This window comes from Castor canadensis, chromosome 11, assembly GCF_047511655.1.
Source record: "Castor canadensis chromosome 11, mCasCan1.hap1v2, whole genome shotgun sequence".
Classification (NCBI taxonomy): domain Eukaryota; kingdom Metazoa; phylum Chordata; class Mammalia; order Rodentia; family Castoridae; genus Castor; species Castor canadensis.
In genome coordinates, this window is record NC_133396.1 from 23312688 (window position 1) to 23329572 (window position 16885).

Below are 16885 nucleotides of genomic sequence, written 5' to 3' on the forward strand. Positions count from 1 at the left end.
ATGTTAACTGAGTATTGATTATATGAGAACTCTTTGCACTATCTTCACAACTTTTCTGTAAATTTAAAGCTGAAATCTAAGTTTATTATTTTGAAAAGCAATATCATAGTAGTTTTAGTCATGATGTCCCCAAAAGGAAACAGTCTAGATGTCCCTCAACAAGAGAATGGATAAAGAAATTGGTGTATGCATATAGAGGAATACTACTTTAAAAAAAGAATGAATTACTAATAAGCATCATAGGAAGACTGTATCTCAAAAACATCATTGGACTAGGGTTATAGCTCAGTGGCAGAGCACTTGCCTAGCAAGTGTGATGCCCTTGGTTCCATCCCCAGCACCATCAAAAAAAAAAAAAAGGGCAAAACATTATATTGAATTAAAAGAAGCCTTCGGTGCAGGTGGCTCATCCAGGTAATCTTAACCACTTAGGAGGCAGAGATCAGGAGGATCGAGGTTCAAAGCCAGCCTTGGCAAATAGTTCATGAGACCCTATCTTGAAAATACCCAACACAAAAAGGGCTAGTGGAGTGGCTCAAGCAGTAGAACGCCTGCCTAGAAAGCCTGAGGCCCTGACTTCAAACTCCAGTATGGCCAAAAAAGAAATCCTCAGGCAAAAAAAAAAATCACACCATATGCCTGTACGATTCCATTTTTTTCTTTATTCATTTATTCATATAGGCATACATTGTTTGGGTCATTTCTTCCCCTCCCCCTGGCTCCTTCCCTCCTCCTCCCACCCACGATCGCATTTTTTACAGAATTCTAGAGTAGGCTAAACTGATGTATGATTGAAATAAATCAAAACAGCTTCTATAATATTTGGGTGGGGTCATGAGAGAACTTTTCTGGAATGATGGTAATATTCTGTCTTGATAAGAATTCCTTCTTTCTTTCTTTCTTCCCTTCCTTCCTTCTTCCCTCCCTCCCTCCCTCCCTCCCTTTCTCCTTCTCACTCCCTCCCTCATTCCTTCTTTCCTTGGAGTCAGGATTTCAGTCTTGCAATCTTCCTGCTTCGGCCTCACAAAAGCTGGAATTATAGGTGTGTACCCTGTGTCTGGCTCTTTTTTTTCAAGGTTATTATTATTATTATTATTATTATTATTATTGTGCTGGGTGTAGGTAAATTGTAGCATTTACAAAGGTTCTTACAATGTTTCAAATACATTATATTTGAATCTCCCACACACTTCTCTTCCCCATTCCCCCTCCCCTGATTCCTGGAACAGTTTCAACAGGTATCATTTTTGCATTTACATACATGGGTATACATTGTTTGCACCATATACATCCTCCTACACCTTATCCACCCCCTCTCCCACCAATACCAACCCCCCCCTTCCCCAGGTGAGGTTCTGCCTCCTGCTCTTCTATTTTGTAGAAGGAAAAAACATAAAAGATAAACAGAGAAACATTAGGTTTTGCTAGTTTGAGATAAAGATAACTACACAGGGAGTTTCCTTGTGTTGTTCCCATGCATATGTGTATTACAGCTCCAATTGACTTGCCTTTTCCAGTCTGCTTCCCATGGTGGCCCTGACCAGTTTAAAATTTCTATACTCATTCCTGCACAGTGAGCACATCAACCTCATTTAAATTTTTCGTTTCTTTCCCTTGCCCTATCCCTCCCTTACACAGCCTCCCCTTAGTGTGACCTGTGTCCCATAATATTGCTGCATTTATTTTAGGTCTACAATCTGCATATTAAGGAGAACATGCAGCTTTTGGCCTTCTGAGCCTGGATAACTTCACTTAAACTAATATTCTCCAATTCCATCCATTTCCCTGTGAATGACAAAATTTCATTCTTCTTTGTGGCTGAGTAAAATTCCATTGTGTATAAACACCACATTTCTTTAATCCATTTGTCAGTAGTGGGTCATCCTGGCTGTTTCCATAGCTTACCTATTGTGAATAGTGCTGCAATAAACACAGGCATGCAGGCGCTTTTGTTGTAGCCTGACTCACATTCCTTCAGGTATATCCCTAGCAGTGGTATTGCTGATGTCCAACTCTTGATAGAGATTTTTATTATGCAAGGATATGCATTCTTAAAAGTGCTTGAGTGATACACTTAAGATCTGTATATTTCATTGTATATACATTTTACCTTAAAAAGTCTTGCAAACATGGTGACACATATCAGATGTGGTAATGCATACCAGTAATCCTAGCACTAGAGAGACTGAGTTAGTAGGATTGTGAGTTCTAGGCCAACCTGGGCTACAGAGCAAGCCCCTGCTTACATAAAAAAAAATTGTAAGCAAATACAAAATTCTAGTTAGTAATGCGTATGCTGAAGTATTAAAGATGAAGTACACTGATATCTGCACCTTCTTTTGAAATCCATCAGAAAAGTAAGATAGATTGATGAATGGATAGAGTGGTGAGTAGGTAGAAAGATCTGAGATAAAGGGGATAGTATAATGTAATCACAGAACCTAGTTAGGGATTAATGAGTGTTCACTGCGTAATTCTTTTAACTTTTCTTTCTACGTGTTTGAAAAGGTTCATAATAAAGTATTGGGGGAAAAATAAAAGATACCTGAAATTCTATGAAGACCCAGTTTTTTGGTCATTGTTCTTGGTATAAGTAGATCTTTGGCATAAAGTTCTCAGAGTAATAGTGCTTCATCAATGATTCTTGTCATTCTTAAGGCACTTTTAGGGAGAACATAAAGGAAATAAATGAAATCCTGCTCTGAAAGAGAAATTCTGCTACTACGTTTTCCAAAATAATATCTTTATCAAAGTTGGAATGCTCAAAGCTGTGAAAATGTGTCTAATATTCATACCTCTTTCTTTTTAGATATACAACCAAATGTGGAACTGAAAAGCCCTGAGGAGCAGCCAGTACCTGCAGGTAACATTACCTTTCCTCACTGGAAACCTATCTTTACAGAAAATACCAAAGAAAGAGGAGTGCTCTTATTGTGGTTGTAGTAAAAAAGCTATGAAAGTATTTTTTTTTAAAAAATACGTGGTTGTCTCTTGTTGTTAAAATAACTCATCTGTTTAGATTACATAAATTCTTTAACATCGTAAGGTCAAATTACACTCTACCTACATTGATCACTGGTCTTTTTCTCTTTTTATTTTTCAACTGACTGGTCTCAATAAATATAGATTTTGTTGAATAATATAGTAGCTTGGATTTAAATGACTTGTGGTTCACTCTAGAACAGTGGTCAGCAATCAGCAAACTTTTTTTTTTTAACTCAGCGCCTTGCACTTGCTAGGCAGGCACACTACCACTTCAGCTACATCCCCCAGTGTGGAAATTTTTTTTTCATAAAGAGTCAGATAATAAATATTTTAGCCTTTGCAGGTCACAGATGATGGTGTCTGTTTCATATTCTTTGTACTTAAAAACCTTTTAAAAATGTAAAAAACATCCCTGCTTCCTGGGCCCATATAGAACAAGCCATAGTTAGTCCTGACTCTCGGGCCATAACTCACTGACTCTTGCTACAGAATAAACTATAAATATTTAAAGTAATTTATTTCCTAAAAATAAATTCTATGCTTTCTCCATCAACTAATTCACTTTGAATCAAAACTTCTAACCTTTATCACTTAAGTGCCTTTTTGTGTTACTGTGAGTTGTAACCTCACAATTAACTGAACCTAAACCTCATCTGAATTGTACAGGTATGCACTATTTGTTATCATTTCAGTCTTGAGAAAAGCAAACCACTTGAGAATAGTATCTTACAGTTCATAAAAATTACAATATTTAGGTATTCATAATAAAAAATGAATCCTTGGTGGCCGTTATGAAGGCTTCTTAGTCATGGATGTTGTAAAGTATGTTTCTATTTTACCCCTGCATTCTAGTCAGTGCCCTGCTCCATAGCTTGGTCATGGTTGCATCTGAAAGGAATTCCAGTGCAGAATTTCTAGTCACCTCCTCTACTTTGGCTCAGGTTAAATGCCACAGAATCAAGGGTCTTTGACTACTTGTTGCATTAGTAGGTAGTCAGTAACTATTTTATTAAATTTTGTGAAGGAGTTTAATAGAAACTAAACAACTTCTCAGCTAATTTCTTTTGCTATCACCCTTTTGTTAAGCTATTATATATTAAAATAATTCCAGTGGCTATGTTCTCTTCTCTGATTTCTAGTATAATTAATATGTGTTATACAACATTATATTTCCCTTAAACTTGGCTTTAACGAGCTTACTGTTTACTTAAGCTTGCTTCTATCATGTCAGCTCCTTTTCTCCTATGAACTCCCATAACACTATTTCCTTCCATCCCTTGTCTGAGTCTGCCTTGCATGAAGACTGAGAAATTGATTCCCTTACCTAAATCTGCAGAGTGTAAGCTCCTTAAGGATAGGCATAATGACTTATTAATATCCATAGCCTTGTCAGCATTTAGTAAATGTTCAAAGAAATAAAGGAACTTGAGATTCAGTGTGTTTCCCACAGAATCACACTTATGATGTGAACAGAAGGGGAAAATAGGATTTGATATACAGAAGTTTACAGGCTTCTGCTTAAGAAAGTATTTTTCCCAGATTGGGTTATACCAGTATTTTCAGGATCAATATTTCTCATAATTACATATTAATACTCCTTGGACATAATAGCAATAGCATCCTACTGCATATTGTGAGATACACCAAGAAAGAAAGAATAACTCAGATGAAAGAACTATTTGAGAAAGCTGAATGTAATGGAAGGATGCATAAACCCTGTGCATAGTTCTAAACTTGAAGGGTTTTCACATGTCACTTTTGGGTATGTGTGTATGTGTATGTATATCTGAAGAGGACACTGTTTATCACTAAAGGAGTCAGTGAAGCTGAACTTAATACACATTTATAAAAATCCTTTAAAGTTGATTGTGTACTCTTTTTGTCTTTTAGAAAGGCCAGCCGTTTTGAGTGACTACAGTTTAACCAAGCCACATGAAATAGAAAACGCGGACAGTGCAGAAGCCCCAAACAATGAAGATGAAGATACAGGAGGTGAGCCATACTGTTCAGAGTAAAACCTAGATATGGTTAAGGCTTAGTATGAAAAAGAAATCAGCTCTCCAAGGAAAACTTGCATTTGTGGATTTAATGAGAAGGGATTCAGATTTGTTCATTTCACAAATATTTGCATTTAATTTTTCCATATCAGTAAACTTTGAGAATTTAAGACGTTCATTCAGTGTTCAAGTTATATTAATTTCATTTTTAAATGTTTATTTTAATTTTTTCCACTGCAAGAGTAATACATGTTCATTATAGAAAACCAGTTTGCCAATTCTCACTTTTTTCTTATTAGTTTGCATTTCCTTATACATCCAATGAACCATCTCCTGAGAGGTTGGGTCTGTTTCTGAGTTCCACTGGTAATTTTTATCTTTAGTACTTAGTTGATCACAGCATAGCTGCCACTCCATACCACAGGTGACCATATAGCCATCTAGGAATCAGTTTCCTTATCCACCCCTCCCCCCGTGTTTTCATCCTTTTTCTTTCCAAACCACATGTTTCTGTGGCTGAGCTATCATATCCCACTCCTGACACCAATTCTGGGTGCTTTCTAACACTTACAACCAATTTTCCAGACAATTCAGTTGTTGGGTTCTAGTAATTCAATTCAGTTCTGATATTAATTCCCAGAGTTAGGTCAGACTTACAGGTAAGACTACTGCAACTTCAAACATCAGTAATCAGGTTACTGATATTTCTATATAATCTAGACAAATCCAGGGTTTCCCATAAATCGCCAAATGTGATAGTTTGCTACAGTGAATCACAGAACTCAGGAAATTGCATTTCTCTTACCATGCTGGGTTATTATAAATGATTCAGTTTAGGAACAGCCAAATGAAAGAGCTGCATAGGACAAGGTATGGGGGGAAGAGGACATGGTATATACTGTCGCCAGGCATACCACCCTTCTAGCACCTGCATGTGTTCCTTGATCTGGAAGCTCGCTGAATCTCATTGCGCTAGAGCTTTTGTACAGCCCAATCTCCAGCTCCCTCCTCCCACTTCCCAGAGGTCATTGGGTGAGTCTGAATGTTCCAGCCCTCTGATTACTTGATTTCTTTGGTTACTAGCCCCCATTCTGAGGCCATCCACAGGCCCCAGCCTAAGTCACCTCATTAGAATAAATTCAGGTGCTACCGAAAGGGGCTTGTTATGAATAGCAAAATATACTCCTATCACTAAGGAAATTGCAAGAATTTTAGGAGTTCTATGTCCAGAACTGGGAACAGTAACAGAGATCAAATATATCTTTGTATTATCCCAGTTTGGAAAGCTCATTAAAGTAGAAAGCAAAAAGAAAAATTCACCTCTATCCTACCACCCAAAAGTAAAATGCTGTATTAGCATTATGGAATACTTATGTTCAAGCTTTTTGGATGTGTGTGTCTGAATTTTGAGCACCATTTTTATATTTATACTGCTCACATTTAATGATGAAAATTATGTTGAAAAATCTAATTACTATTGCTTTATGAACATCACTCAGATCTCATCCAAAATATAATTTCTTCAGAGAGGATTTCCCTGACAATCCATTCTCTATTTTAACACAATACCCATTTTAATTCTCTGCCTGACACCTACCAAAGATAATTTTGGAATTTTATTTGTTCATTTATTGTCTTTCTCTTTCACCCTTCACTGACATTTTGGGTATCTTTTTCACTGGTAGGTAGTAAATGTGCAGTAAATATTTGCTGAATAACTAAATGAAAACACTAGCTTAAGAGTGTGTGTGTGTGTGTGTGTGTGTGTGTGTGTTTCTTGGGAGAAGAAAAGAAAATAGTTTCTCTTTTGTCTTTGTTTGCTCAAGGCCAAGAAATGTTGTTCTTTGTCTAAAACTTCTGAGATTCAAATCACAGCTTCAACTCACATTCCTGCTCTGCCGAGCTATACATTAATTTGTGCCAGTTTTTAACCACAGGGACAGAAAATGCTGCTGGTGCAGGATGTGGTCATATGTGCTGAGGAAAGGCACATGGTGTTTCAACTTTATGCTGCTTGACGGTGACATCCATGGAGTCACATTCAGAACAAGGCAAATGGTAGCTGTGCTTTTGGCTTTTATTTTTCTAAGTTAGGGTTTCTAAGTTCCGATAGGTCATACTGTTAAGTTTGTGTTTGAAATAATAGTGACCCCTATTCAATGACTGGTCTGGGAATGTATAATTCATGTTAGAATTTCCTCCAAATTCAGAAGTAGCCTATGAATTTTGTGTTTTCAAGTTGTTGGGAGTAGGGAATGATTACCCCAGCATAAGCAAGAAACCAAATAATTTCCATTAAACAATAGGGAATTAAAATGAATACTTTAAAAACTCAATTTATGCATCACCTTTTTAGGAATCTATAGAGTAGACTGTAGGCTCTGTGCATGATGACTCAGCTCTGGACGTGTGACCAAGGAGAGAAAGAGAGACCTTCAGTCTCTGTGGCTCAATTCAGTTTGGTTCCTCTCTATTGAAGCTGCTTTTGCCATTTCTGTCACCTGAACTCCAACTACATCAACTACATGTTAATTTATTAATAAAGCATCTGAGTGTAGAAATTATTTTTCCCAGTTGCTATGGGTATGGAAGTGTTATGCAGTTCTTGGTAAAGATTAAAATATATAATCAATCATTGTAAATAATTTGGAAAACAGAAGAAACTGTTCTTTCCTCTCAGACTAACTTAGAAAAAATGAATAGAATAATTTTAGTGTTGATATATTATATTCTTTCATAATTAACTTCCAAACTGATTACTGTACTGTTAATGCTAATACTTAATTTAAAACCAGGACACCACTTTTTCAAAAGATATAATCTGTATGTTCAAATTTATACCTGCTAAATTATAAAATAATCAAATTGAAAAGTAGTACTGCCTAATAGAAGATATACCTACCATAATAAGGTACTTCTGCCATGTTCAGTACTAAGACTGGAGTTAAGATTATACTTTAAAGTTAATTAGGGAATGTGATAATATAATTAAAGAAGCAGTAGAAATAATGTATTAACAATTATAGAAAACATTCTTTAGAGAATTCTATTCTATGTAAGTTTAATGGAAGCATTTTTTTAATGTCCTTTGAAAGGTTTTAGAAATTAAGACCTGTCTGGAATGTTTTAAATTCAGAGTAATTATAATCGTGTTTAATTTACATCTTAAAAATGAACATGTTTGATTAGTACTTGTTTACATACCTAATTATATTCTACCTGACAAGCTTTTACCCCATTGTCTAGTAGCCTAAACTTACATCTTTCTAAACATACTTATCTGTAAATTGGTACGATCCAACTGGATTAAAAAGCACAAAAAATAAAGAAATTCAGAGTTCTTTTTCTAGCCTGGGCCTATATAGAGCAATTATTATTTCTCCTTTTCTTAGTGGCCATGTCAAACTGTTTTCAGACTGACCTTGAGCAATAAACAGTCCAGGGGGTCCCCAGATCTTTACTTCTGTTTAGTATCCAGTGAGTGCTAAGAGCACCTTAGGCATTTCATTGACTACAACAGATACTGGGACCTCCTCTTGAATTTAAAATGTCAGCAAATAGGGTGGCGGAGTGATTCAAGTGGCCTGGTAAATATGAGGCCCTGAATTCAAACTCCAGTACTCTGCCAAAAATAAATAAATACATTTTTTAAATGTCAGTGAGATACTGTGATGTTGAAAGGAAAAGCTAAAGCAATATTAAAACATCTCATGAGAAAAAAATATCCTTATAACTTATATCTGACCTGTGATCTCAGAGAAACACAATAAAATAAAACCTTCTGAAGATCAGGGCTAGAGTAAGATACATTTAACATCATTGTGTCCAGGAATATCAGCTGGTAGAGATAAGACATGAAGCAGTAGAGTACCATTCTCACAAGGGCCGGTAAAAAGACATGGAGCTAAGGGTGGAATGGCTGAGGTGGAAAGAACCCTCACAGTTTTTCTTCAGTCCTTCTTCCTCTGAGATTGGATTTTCATCCTTGCCATTTCCCACTTTAAAAAATGGAAGGCAAGAGTGTGTAAAGATCATGTATGTTATGAGGTTACAATTCCACATGCATTTTCCAATAACATTGTTTTTCCCTCTGTGAAAATTAGGGTGTCTAAGTTTGGCCACCAACTCCCTGCATTTACCATTTGACTGGCCCCATTTTTCTCATTTGTCCCCATTAGCCACTGTTATGGTTTGGATCTTAAATGTTCTCCAAAAGCTCTGTGCTTAAGGCTTGGTTGCTAGCCTGATAGCACTATTGGGAGGTGGTGGAAACTTTTAAGAGGTGTGCCTAGTAGGATGAAGTAGATCATTGGGGTCATATCCTTGAAAGGTGTATTAGGACTTGAACCTTTTTTATGCTTTCTGGTCTCCATGAGATGAGCAACTTTGCCCCACCACACACTTTCACCATAACATCCTGCCTTGCCACAGGCCCAAAGTGATGGAGCCAAGCAATCATGGACTGAAACTTCTGAAACTATGAGCCAAAGTAAATCTTAATTCCTTTTAATTTGTTTTTCTCAGGTATTTTGTCATAGCAACAAACACAGCCACCATCTCTTTCTGCTAGTACTAGCCATTTGTTCTGGAGTTGCTTAGGTGCAAAAAGTATCAGCTGAAACTCATCACCCATCAACGTCAGCTATTTACCCTCTGCCCAGGAAGCACATTTACTTTGTGTTAGTTTCCCGGGGCTTCCATAATAAATGAGCACAAACTGTGGCTTAATGAGTAGAAATTTATTCTCTACAGATCTGGAGACTAGATGTTCAATATCAAGGCATTGAAGGGACCATGCTTCCTCTGAAGGCTCCAGCAACCTTTGGTGCTCCTTGCTTGTAGCAGTACAACTCCAAAATTCACCTCTTTCTTCCTATGTGGCCTCTCTGCTTATCAAGACACCAATCATTAGATTTAGGGTCCACCCTAATTACATCACCTAAGATGAGATGTGACCTCATCTTAACTAATTACATCTGCAGTGACACTGCCTCTGAATAAAGTCACATTCTGAGATTCCAGGCAGACATGAATTTTGGTGGAACACATCTCCTGACTTTGCAACTGGATATCGAATATACCTGATACCCATTGTGAAATAGATTTATTTTTAACTAATTGTACAATGTCGATAAATCAGTGTATTTGCTTAATTACTTCTGTACTGTAAGAGTTATGGGTCTTGCCTAGTTCCAATGAGAAAAGTTGAATTTGATAATTTGTTGAAAGACCTTGAATTTTCTCTATTGTGATACCTTGTGTGGTATAGATGTTTGGACCAAATATAAGAATTTTAATTTTAAACTTTGCTGAAAAAAGAAATCCTTCCCTCTTTAGGAAACATACCTCCCATTTTCAGTATCTTTCCATACCATAGTCTTGATCCCTTTTGAGGTGTACAACTGTTGTGCTTATAAGAACTACAAACTACTTTTGAAGCTTCTGAAAGGGGAAAAAAACAAGCCACATATGTGGTTTATGGATGCTAATTATGCTACATTTAGATGTGTGGGGGGGGTGGCTGGAGCAAGTTGGGAGAGACCGAGTGAGCCTCACCTCAGTGCTCACTGAGGTTCCAGTGGTACGGCTTAGCACACGCAAGTATGTGCTTCAAAAGGAAGTGCCGTTTTTTATCAAAATATTACATCTCTCAAGCCCAGATCAAGCCCCGTGGCTCATGGGATGCAGAGGTTATCTTACAAAATCAGCAGTGCATTGCTGCAGAAGTTCAGTCACAGGGGATTTCTGCACATGCTTACAATGGGGAGAATGTTACAGGTTCCACCATGTCAAACGGGTAAGTTCTGTTGGTGATAAAACCAAGACATCTCTCCTTGAAACTGTGAACAAAAAACATCTCTGGATTTTTTTTTTTAAACCAAGCTTTGTAGCACAGTTGAACTAAAAGGAATGTGTAGGCACACATTTGGTATCCACAAAAAATGAATGGATAGTTGAAATGGCTAAAGGAGCATAGATCTGCCTGCTATCCCTAATGGATCTTTGGAAAGTTTTCCCCTTCTTTCTACTTTTCTTTTTCCGTGGAGCAGTAGTGTTGGCACCTCTTTCCAGTTGGGTTAACAGGCACATGAAACACTCACAGGAGAATGTTGACTCTCAAAGCAGCTGCTCTTGCCAAGTGAATTCTGGGATCAAATAAGGTTTGGCACCAGCCATGGCTACCGGGCCTTTGTGGGTCCTGGTGCAGTTTGGTAACCACATGAAGGCACCCACTGAGGGAAACAAAGAGTGTCACAGTGGTGTGCCAGAGCCAACTCATAGTTGCTTGTTAAATTTTTTGGAATTTTGTGAGCTAGCTGACTTCACACTGGTAGCTTGAAATTGGCCATGGTGGAGTATTTATTCCACCGAAGTCAGCAAAGCTACAAATGAGCCCTTCCCCAACCTAAGTAGACTGTTAAGCATTTAGCAGCACACCACTGGACTGAGGACTGAACAAAATCTTGCCTGGCTCACAATTTATCCACCTAGAGGGGGTGTTTTTGTAATTTGCATAAAGGGAATAGTATTGGAGATGGTAGGAACCAAAACATAAGAGTCACAAGGACTGGGGATGTAGCCCAGTGGTAGAGCACTTCCCTAGCATGTGTAAGGTCCTGAGCCTGGGTTCAAGCCCCAGCACTGCAAAAAATACAATCAAATAAAGTATCCAGATCACATTATTGTAAAATAAATGAAATATTTTGTATACATGCTGTTAGAAAAAGCACAAAACAACAACAATGAAGTTTAGACTAGGCAACAATTGTCAGATAATAAACTTAAAAGCTCAAAAGGCTCATGAGGCAGCTACTTCCTACCTAGTGCCATAATATAAGAATGTTAATTTCCTCTTATTTGAGAGGGGAGGGCTGGGCAACTGGAGGCAATCAACAATCCTATTATAGCCAAATTTGTCTAAATTGTATTGTGGCAGGTCTTACTATACTTTATTGTGTTCTAAAGACATAGCAAGGACATTCTTTTTTTTTTTTTTAGTTGTACTCTTTTATGCCAAAGTTCTGGGAAGATAGTAAATATTTCGTTTTATCGGTCTTTCTGCCTTTCCACTCAACCATCCATTAATCCATTTATCCCCTGCACTGTTCACAAGTGCCCCCTAAATAATGGTTGGTTCATTCAATGAACCAACTGGTTAAAGTGAAGAAGATTGGAAGTACATTTTGGCAATAGGATCTTTTTTAGCAGTGTTCTTCAAACCCTAAGAAGACTTTCCAAGAACTGCATGGGTGTGGATAAGTTTACGAGAATTACTTTCCAAGTTCTTAATTTCATATGATCTCTTCCTAAAACTGTCCTGCCCCAGAGGCTGTTGTGGTTGAGATTCTTCTTTCCTACCTCCCCTTTTTCTACTGTTATAAAAGAAAGGCACATCTCTCACCCATCTATAAGGTGCGAGAAAGGGCCAATTAAATAACTTCTTTAATCAAACTTCCATAAATTATTTCCCCTCTCTCCTCATTAAGAGATTAATTACCAGCTTGGAGGTGTGGCTCCTGTAGTAGAGAGCCTGCCCAGCAAGTGCAAGAGCCTGAGTTCAAATCCCAGTGCGACAAAAGGAAAAAAAAAACAGAGAGAGAGAGAAAGAAAGATATATTGCCAGTAATTTTTACTTTTTTTGCCCTGGGATTTGAAATCCGGGCCCCATGCTTGCTAGGCATTGGCTCTACCAATTAAGCCACTCTCTTAGTCCTCTTTTTACTTTTTATATTTGATAATTATTGATCAAAAATTATAATATACCTATATCATTTAATCAGTTGTCATGATAATTCAATCCAGAAGAAATTTTTTAACACATGGCACTTCATGGTATCAAAAATAATTTTGTTTTCATACGTATGGTTTTTTTTTTGTTTTTTTTTTTTTGCTAGAGAGGTGAGAGTAGCACATTACGATAAGATTCTATGGGGAAGTGAACTGGAAATAAAATTTCAAGGAGAAAATTCATGATTTTTTGTTGAAAAGCTTATTTATATATTTAATTTGTCATGGGGTAAATCAAATCACTAATATTTATGTTCAGTAGATACATTTGAGTAATACTTTAAACCATCATTATTTACAATAAACAAAGATGTATGTTTTGTTTAAGAATATTTAAACTTTTTTTTTATTTTGGGATACTGGGGTTTGAACTCATGGCCTATACCTTGAGCCGCTCCACCAACCCTTTTTTGTGATGGGTTTTATCGAGATAGGGTCTCTTGAGAACTATTTGCCCTTAGTGGCTTCGAACATCAATTCTCCTGTTCTCTGCCTCCTTAGTAGCTAGGATTACAGGCGTGAGCCACTGGTGCCCAGCACAAGAGTATTAAAACTTATAATAAAAAATTATATGATCAATGTCTTCTTAATGTCCACTATGTTTCCTTAGAAGAAACATATTTCAAAATTCTCTTTAGAAGACTTGAGCAAAAAGGTTGAATACTAAACACTATCATAGAAATTGTACAAAGTATAGCACAGATGCTCCTTCCAATTAAGCCTGAGCTTATTTAAAGCTCTAAGGCCTGGATTCTCAGCTATATATCTCAGGGTTTGAGAAACCTCTTAATGGCACATGAAATTTTATGTTTATTGTTATGTGTACATGTTTCTGGGCCAAGAGTACAGGTCTTCAATGAGTTAATAACTCAGAAAAGATTAAAGAGATCTGACCAAAGTACATAAGGTCTTAAGGCTCTTGTCTTCAGTATGTTTGTGATTATTTCATATGCACTGGCCTGAGGATTTACTTGCAACATAAACAATTTTGGTTTAGTTCTGTTTATATATAGAATACTATGGAATAATTATGAAAAATCTTGAGTATCTTTTTCTTTTTTTGTTGTTGTTGCTGGGGATTGAACCCAGGGCTTGCACATGCTAGGCAAGAACTCTACCACTGAGCTACATCCTGAAACCTTTCTGAGGACAATCTTAATTTTATTCCTTGCTGATTCAAAGACTTTTCCTTTTTCTTAATTTCTATGGGGGAAGTTTCAGGTGCTTCATCCATAAAAAAAAAATGCTGGATGGAAATTTGGAAAACAGGGTTTTTTTATTTGTTTTTTTGCCATTCCTATAGTTTTTAAAAGAATAGATATCTGCCCTGAGAGTTCTGTTATGCTGCTCCTTCCATCATCTAATCAGTGGTCTAGCAATAGGTTGGTGTAGTATTCAAGTTCAGAGTTAGGAAAATTACATTTGGAAAGTGACTAACACAGCAGTTTTAAGGCTTTGGGTTTTAAAGTGTCACTCACACAGCAGATGAATAAAGATATCCGTGCCAGGCCTAAAGGAGGACCCTGGTAATCCAGCCCTTGGTGAATAACCTTCAAACACCAATAAACAAGATTATCTGGATTTAACATGTGACCTTTCTCATTTTGACTGGTAGGTCCAGATGTTTTTTCATTTAGCTGCCTGGTTGAAATCTGCCTTTACCGCCTGCAGTTGGATCTAGGTTTGAGGTTGCATGAATGACAGTCTTAAAAACTGCATTCTGCAGTGGGTGATGCTGTCTAAACAGCAACATATGGAGACCCATGGTTTAATAATTAAAAATAATTTGTGACCTTACCCATAATAGATTTGTTAATTATGTCAACTAAAGAAGTAAAAATGGGATCATGATAGATATTTTACTTTATTCATCAGCCTGGTGGCATTAAAGACATTGACAACATTTGTTAGAACCAACCCTTTCTGCACCTGCACCTACAGAGGAAGAAATCCCATCTGTGTCTTCGTTATCTTTTGGTACCCCTCAAGGAAGTGCACAGAAGTCCTAGAGAAAAAAAAAGTTTTCCCACTCTACCCCACCCCCAGGGGATGGTGAAGCGCGGGGCCTTTTGCATGTTGGGTGGATGCTTTTCCACTGAGCTGTATTCCCAACCCAGAAGTCAACACCTTTTTTCCTTTTTCTTCTTTGTTTCCCAAATTGAAACTGGGTAGCCCAGGCTGGCCTCAAACTTTCAATCCTCTGACCTCAGCCTCCCGAGTGTGTGCCCCACCACACCTGGCTAGGAAAGGCTTTTGACTAGTCAATCCAGGCTTGTGGCCATTCTTCTTATCTACTAAAATTTGGAACAAAATATCTGGACAAAACTTAAATTGTCCTTTTTTACCTCTCTTTATTGCTTAAAGCCCAGAACCATTGCTGGAATTTTTATATGACCTGTTCCTTACTCAGCAGCCACTTGATTTTCCAGTTCCAGTCCTTCGGGTTGTGCTAGTTCTCTCTCTGAGACCATATAGATAATTTTTTTGTTTTCTTCTTTTGTTTTCTAAGAGAACTAAGCTTCACATCCTTAAATGAACCTTCAGAGGAGTTCCCCACATGCATTTATGCTACTGCTGCTTTGTAGGTCAGGGACGTATGCACTAACTAATTAATAATCATTGCCTAGCAAAGCATGCTAAATTATTAACAGATAGAAAGTGAGACAGTATAGTCCATAAAAACACAAAGCATGTCCAAGAAGTAATCTACAGTTTGAAAAGCTGTAATTGTAGCACAATTTAGAAAGAGCAAAAAACCAGTAGTTTTCAGTTGTCTGAAATTGATAATAAAATAAGTATGAGGGGTGTCCTGTCAAAGCTGACTCTTTAGAATAGATTGTTTTAGCCTCTTTTCCCACTGCAAAGTAGGAGATGCATCTTGTGGTTTTTAGCCAGTTATTCTTGTTAATTTCATTGACAAGGACATGAAATCAGTGGCACAGGAGCAAAGGAAGTTAGGTAGTCTTTTAAGAATTTGTCATATGGGGCTGATCATAGCTCAAAAACCTACACTTGTCACAATGCTTCTTGTAGTAGCTGGTAAATGGTAACTAAACTCTCCCTTTTTAGACATATCAGGATAACTAACTATCAATTTAGTTTTCTTTTGTTTTTCCATACAGATTTCTTTTTAAAACAGTCTGCTTATAATTTACATGCCTTTAAGCATTCAGTTCAATGATTTTTTTAGTAATTTTTTTAGTAAACACAGAGTTATGCAATTGCCACCATGTTTTAGAACATTTCATCACTCTAAAAAGTGCCCTTGTACTTGATTGCAGTTAAATATCATTCTTACCTCCAGCCCCAGTAAACCACAAATCTGGTTTTTGTTTCTATAGGTATGCCATATCTGAGCACTTCATATAAATGGAATGATACAGTATATAGTCTTTTACTTCTAGCTTTTTTTTTACTTAGAATAATGGTTTTTGAAATTCATCCATGTTGCTGTATGTATCTTTAGTTTATTTCTTTTTATTTCTAAATAATATTTCATTGTATTGGTATCACACATTCTGTTTATCAGTTTACCAACTAATTCAGATTACTTACATTTTTTGACTGTTATGACTAATGCTGCTATGACCATTTTTTATACAAGTCTTTGTGTGATCATTTGTTTTCATTTCTTTTGAGTAGGTACTTAAGAGTTGAATTACAGGGCTATATGGTAAATTTGTAAGTTTAATTTTATAAGAAATTTCCTATATTAGTTACCACTTACTGTGTAAGAAGTTACTGCAAACCTTAGCAGTTCAAAACAGTACAAATAGGATTATCTCAGGAATATAGGCACAGCACTTCTGGGTCCTCTGATTCTGAGTCTTTCCCGAGGTTTCAGTGGAAGCATTGGTCTGTCCGTGGTCTCTTTTGAAGGCTTGATTAGCAAACTCACTCACAGTCATTGTTAGGATTTAGTCCTGAGGATTGTTAGACTAAGACCTTATTTCCACACTGGACATTGACCTTACACTGCTTCCAGTTCCTTGCCATAAATTTAGGCTGTTCAGTTTAGTTATTGGAGAAGCACACAAGAAGCAGAAAAGGGAGGGTAGAGGCTATGAACAAAATCCAGGTCACAATTTTTATAACCTAATCACAGAATTGATACC

General features: G+C 37.0%; 1 protein-coding gene across 1 annotated transcript in view; it reads left to right on the top strand.

The window, feature by feature from the left end:
• The window catches only part of Ikzf3 (IKAROS family zinc finger 3), an 83187-nt gene that overhangs the window by 25324 nt on the left and 40978 nt on the right, over positions 1 to 16885 (top strand). The window contains exons 2-3 of the mRNA XM_020175476.2: positions 2810 to 2863; positions 4876 to 4977. Of these exons, the coding sequence (XP_020031065.2) occupies positions 2810 to 2863; positions 4876 to 4977 (156 nt within the window). The remainder of the gene's footprint in view (positions 1 to 2809; positions 2864 to 4875; positions 4978 to 16885) is intronic.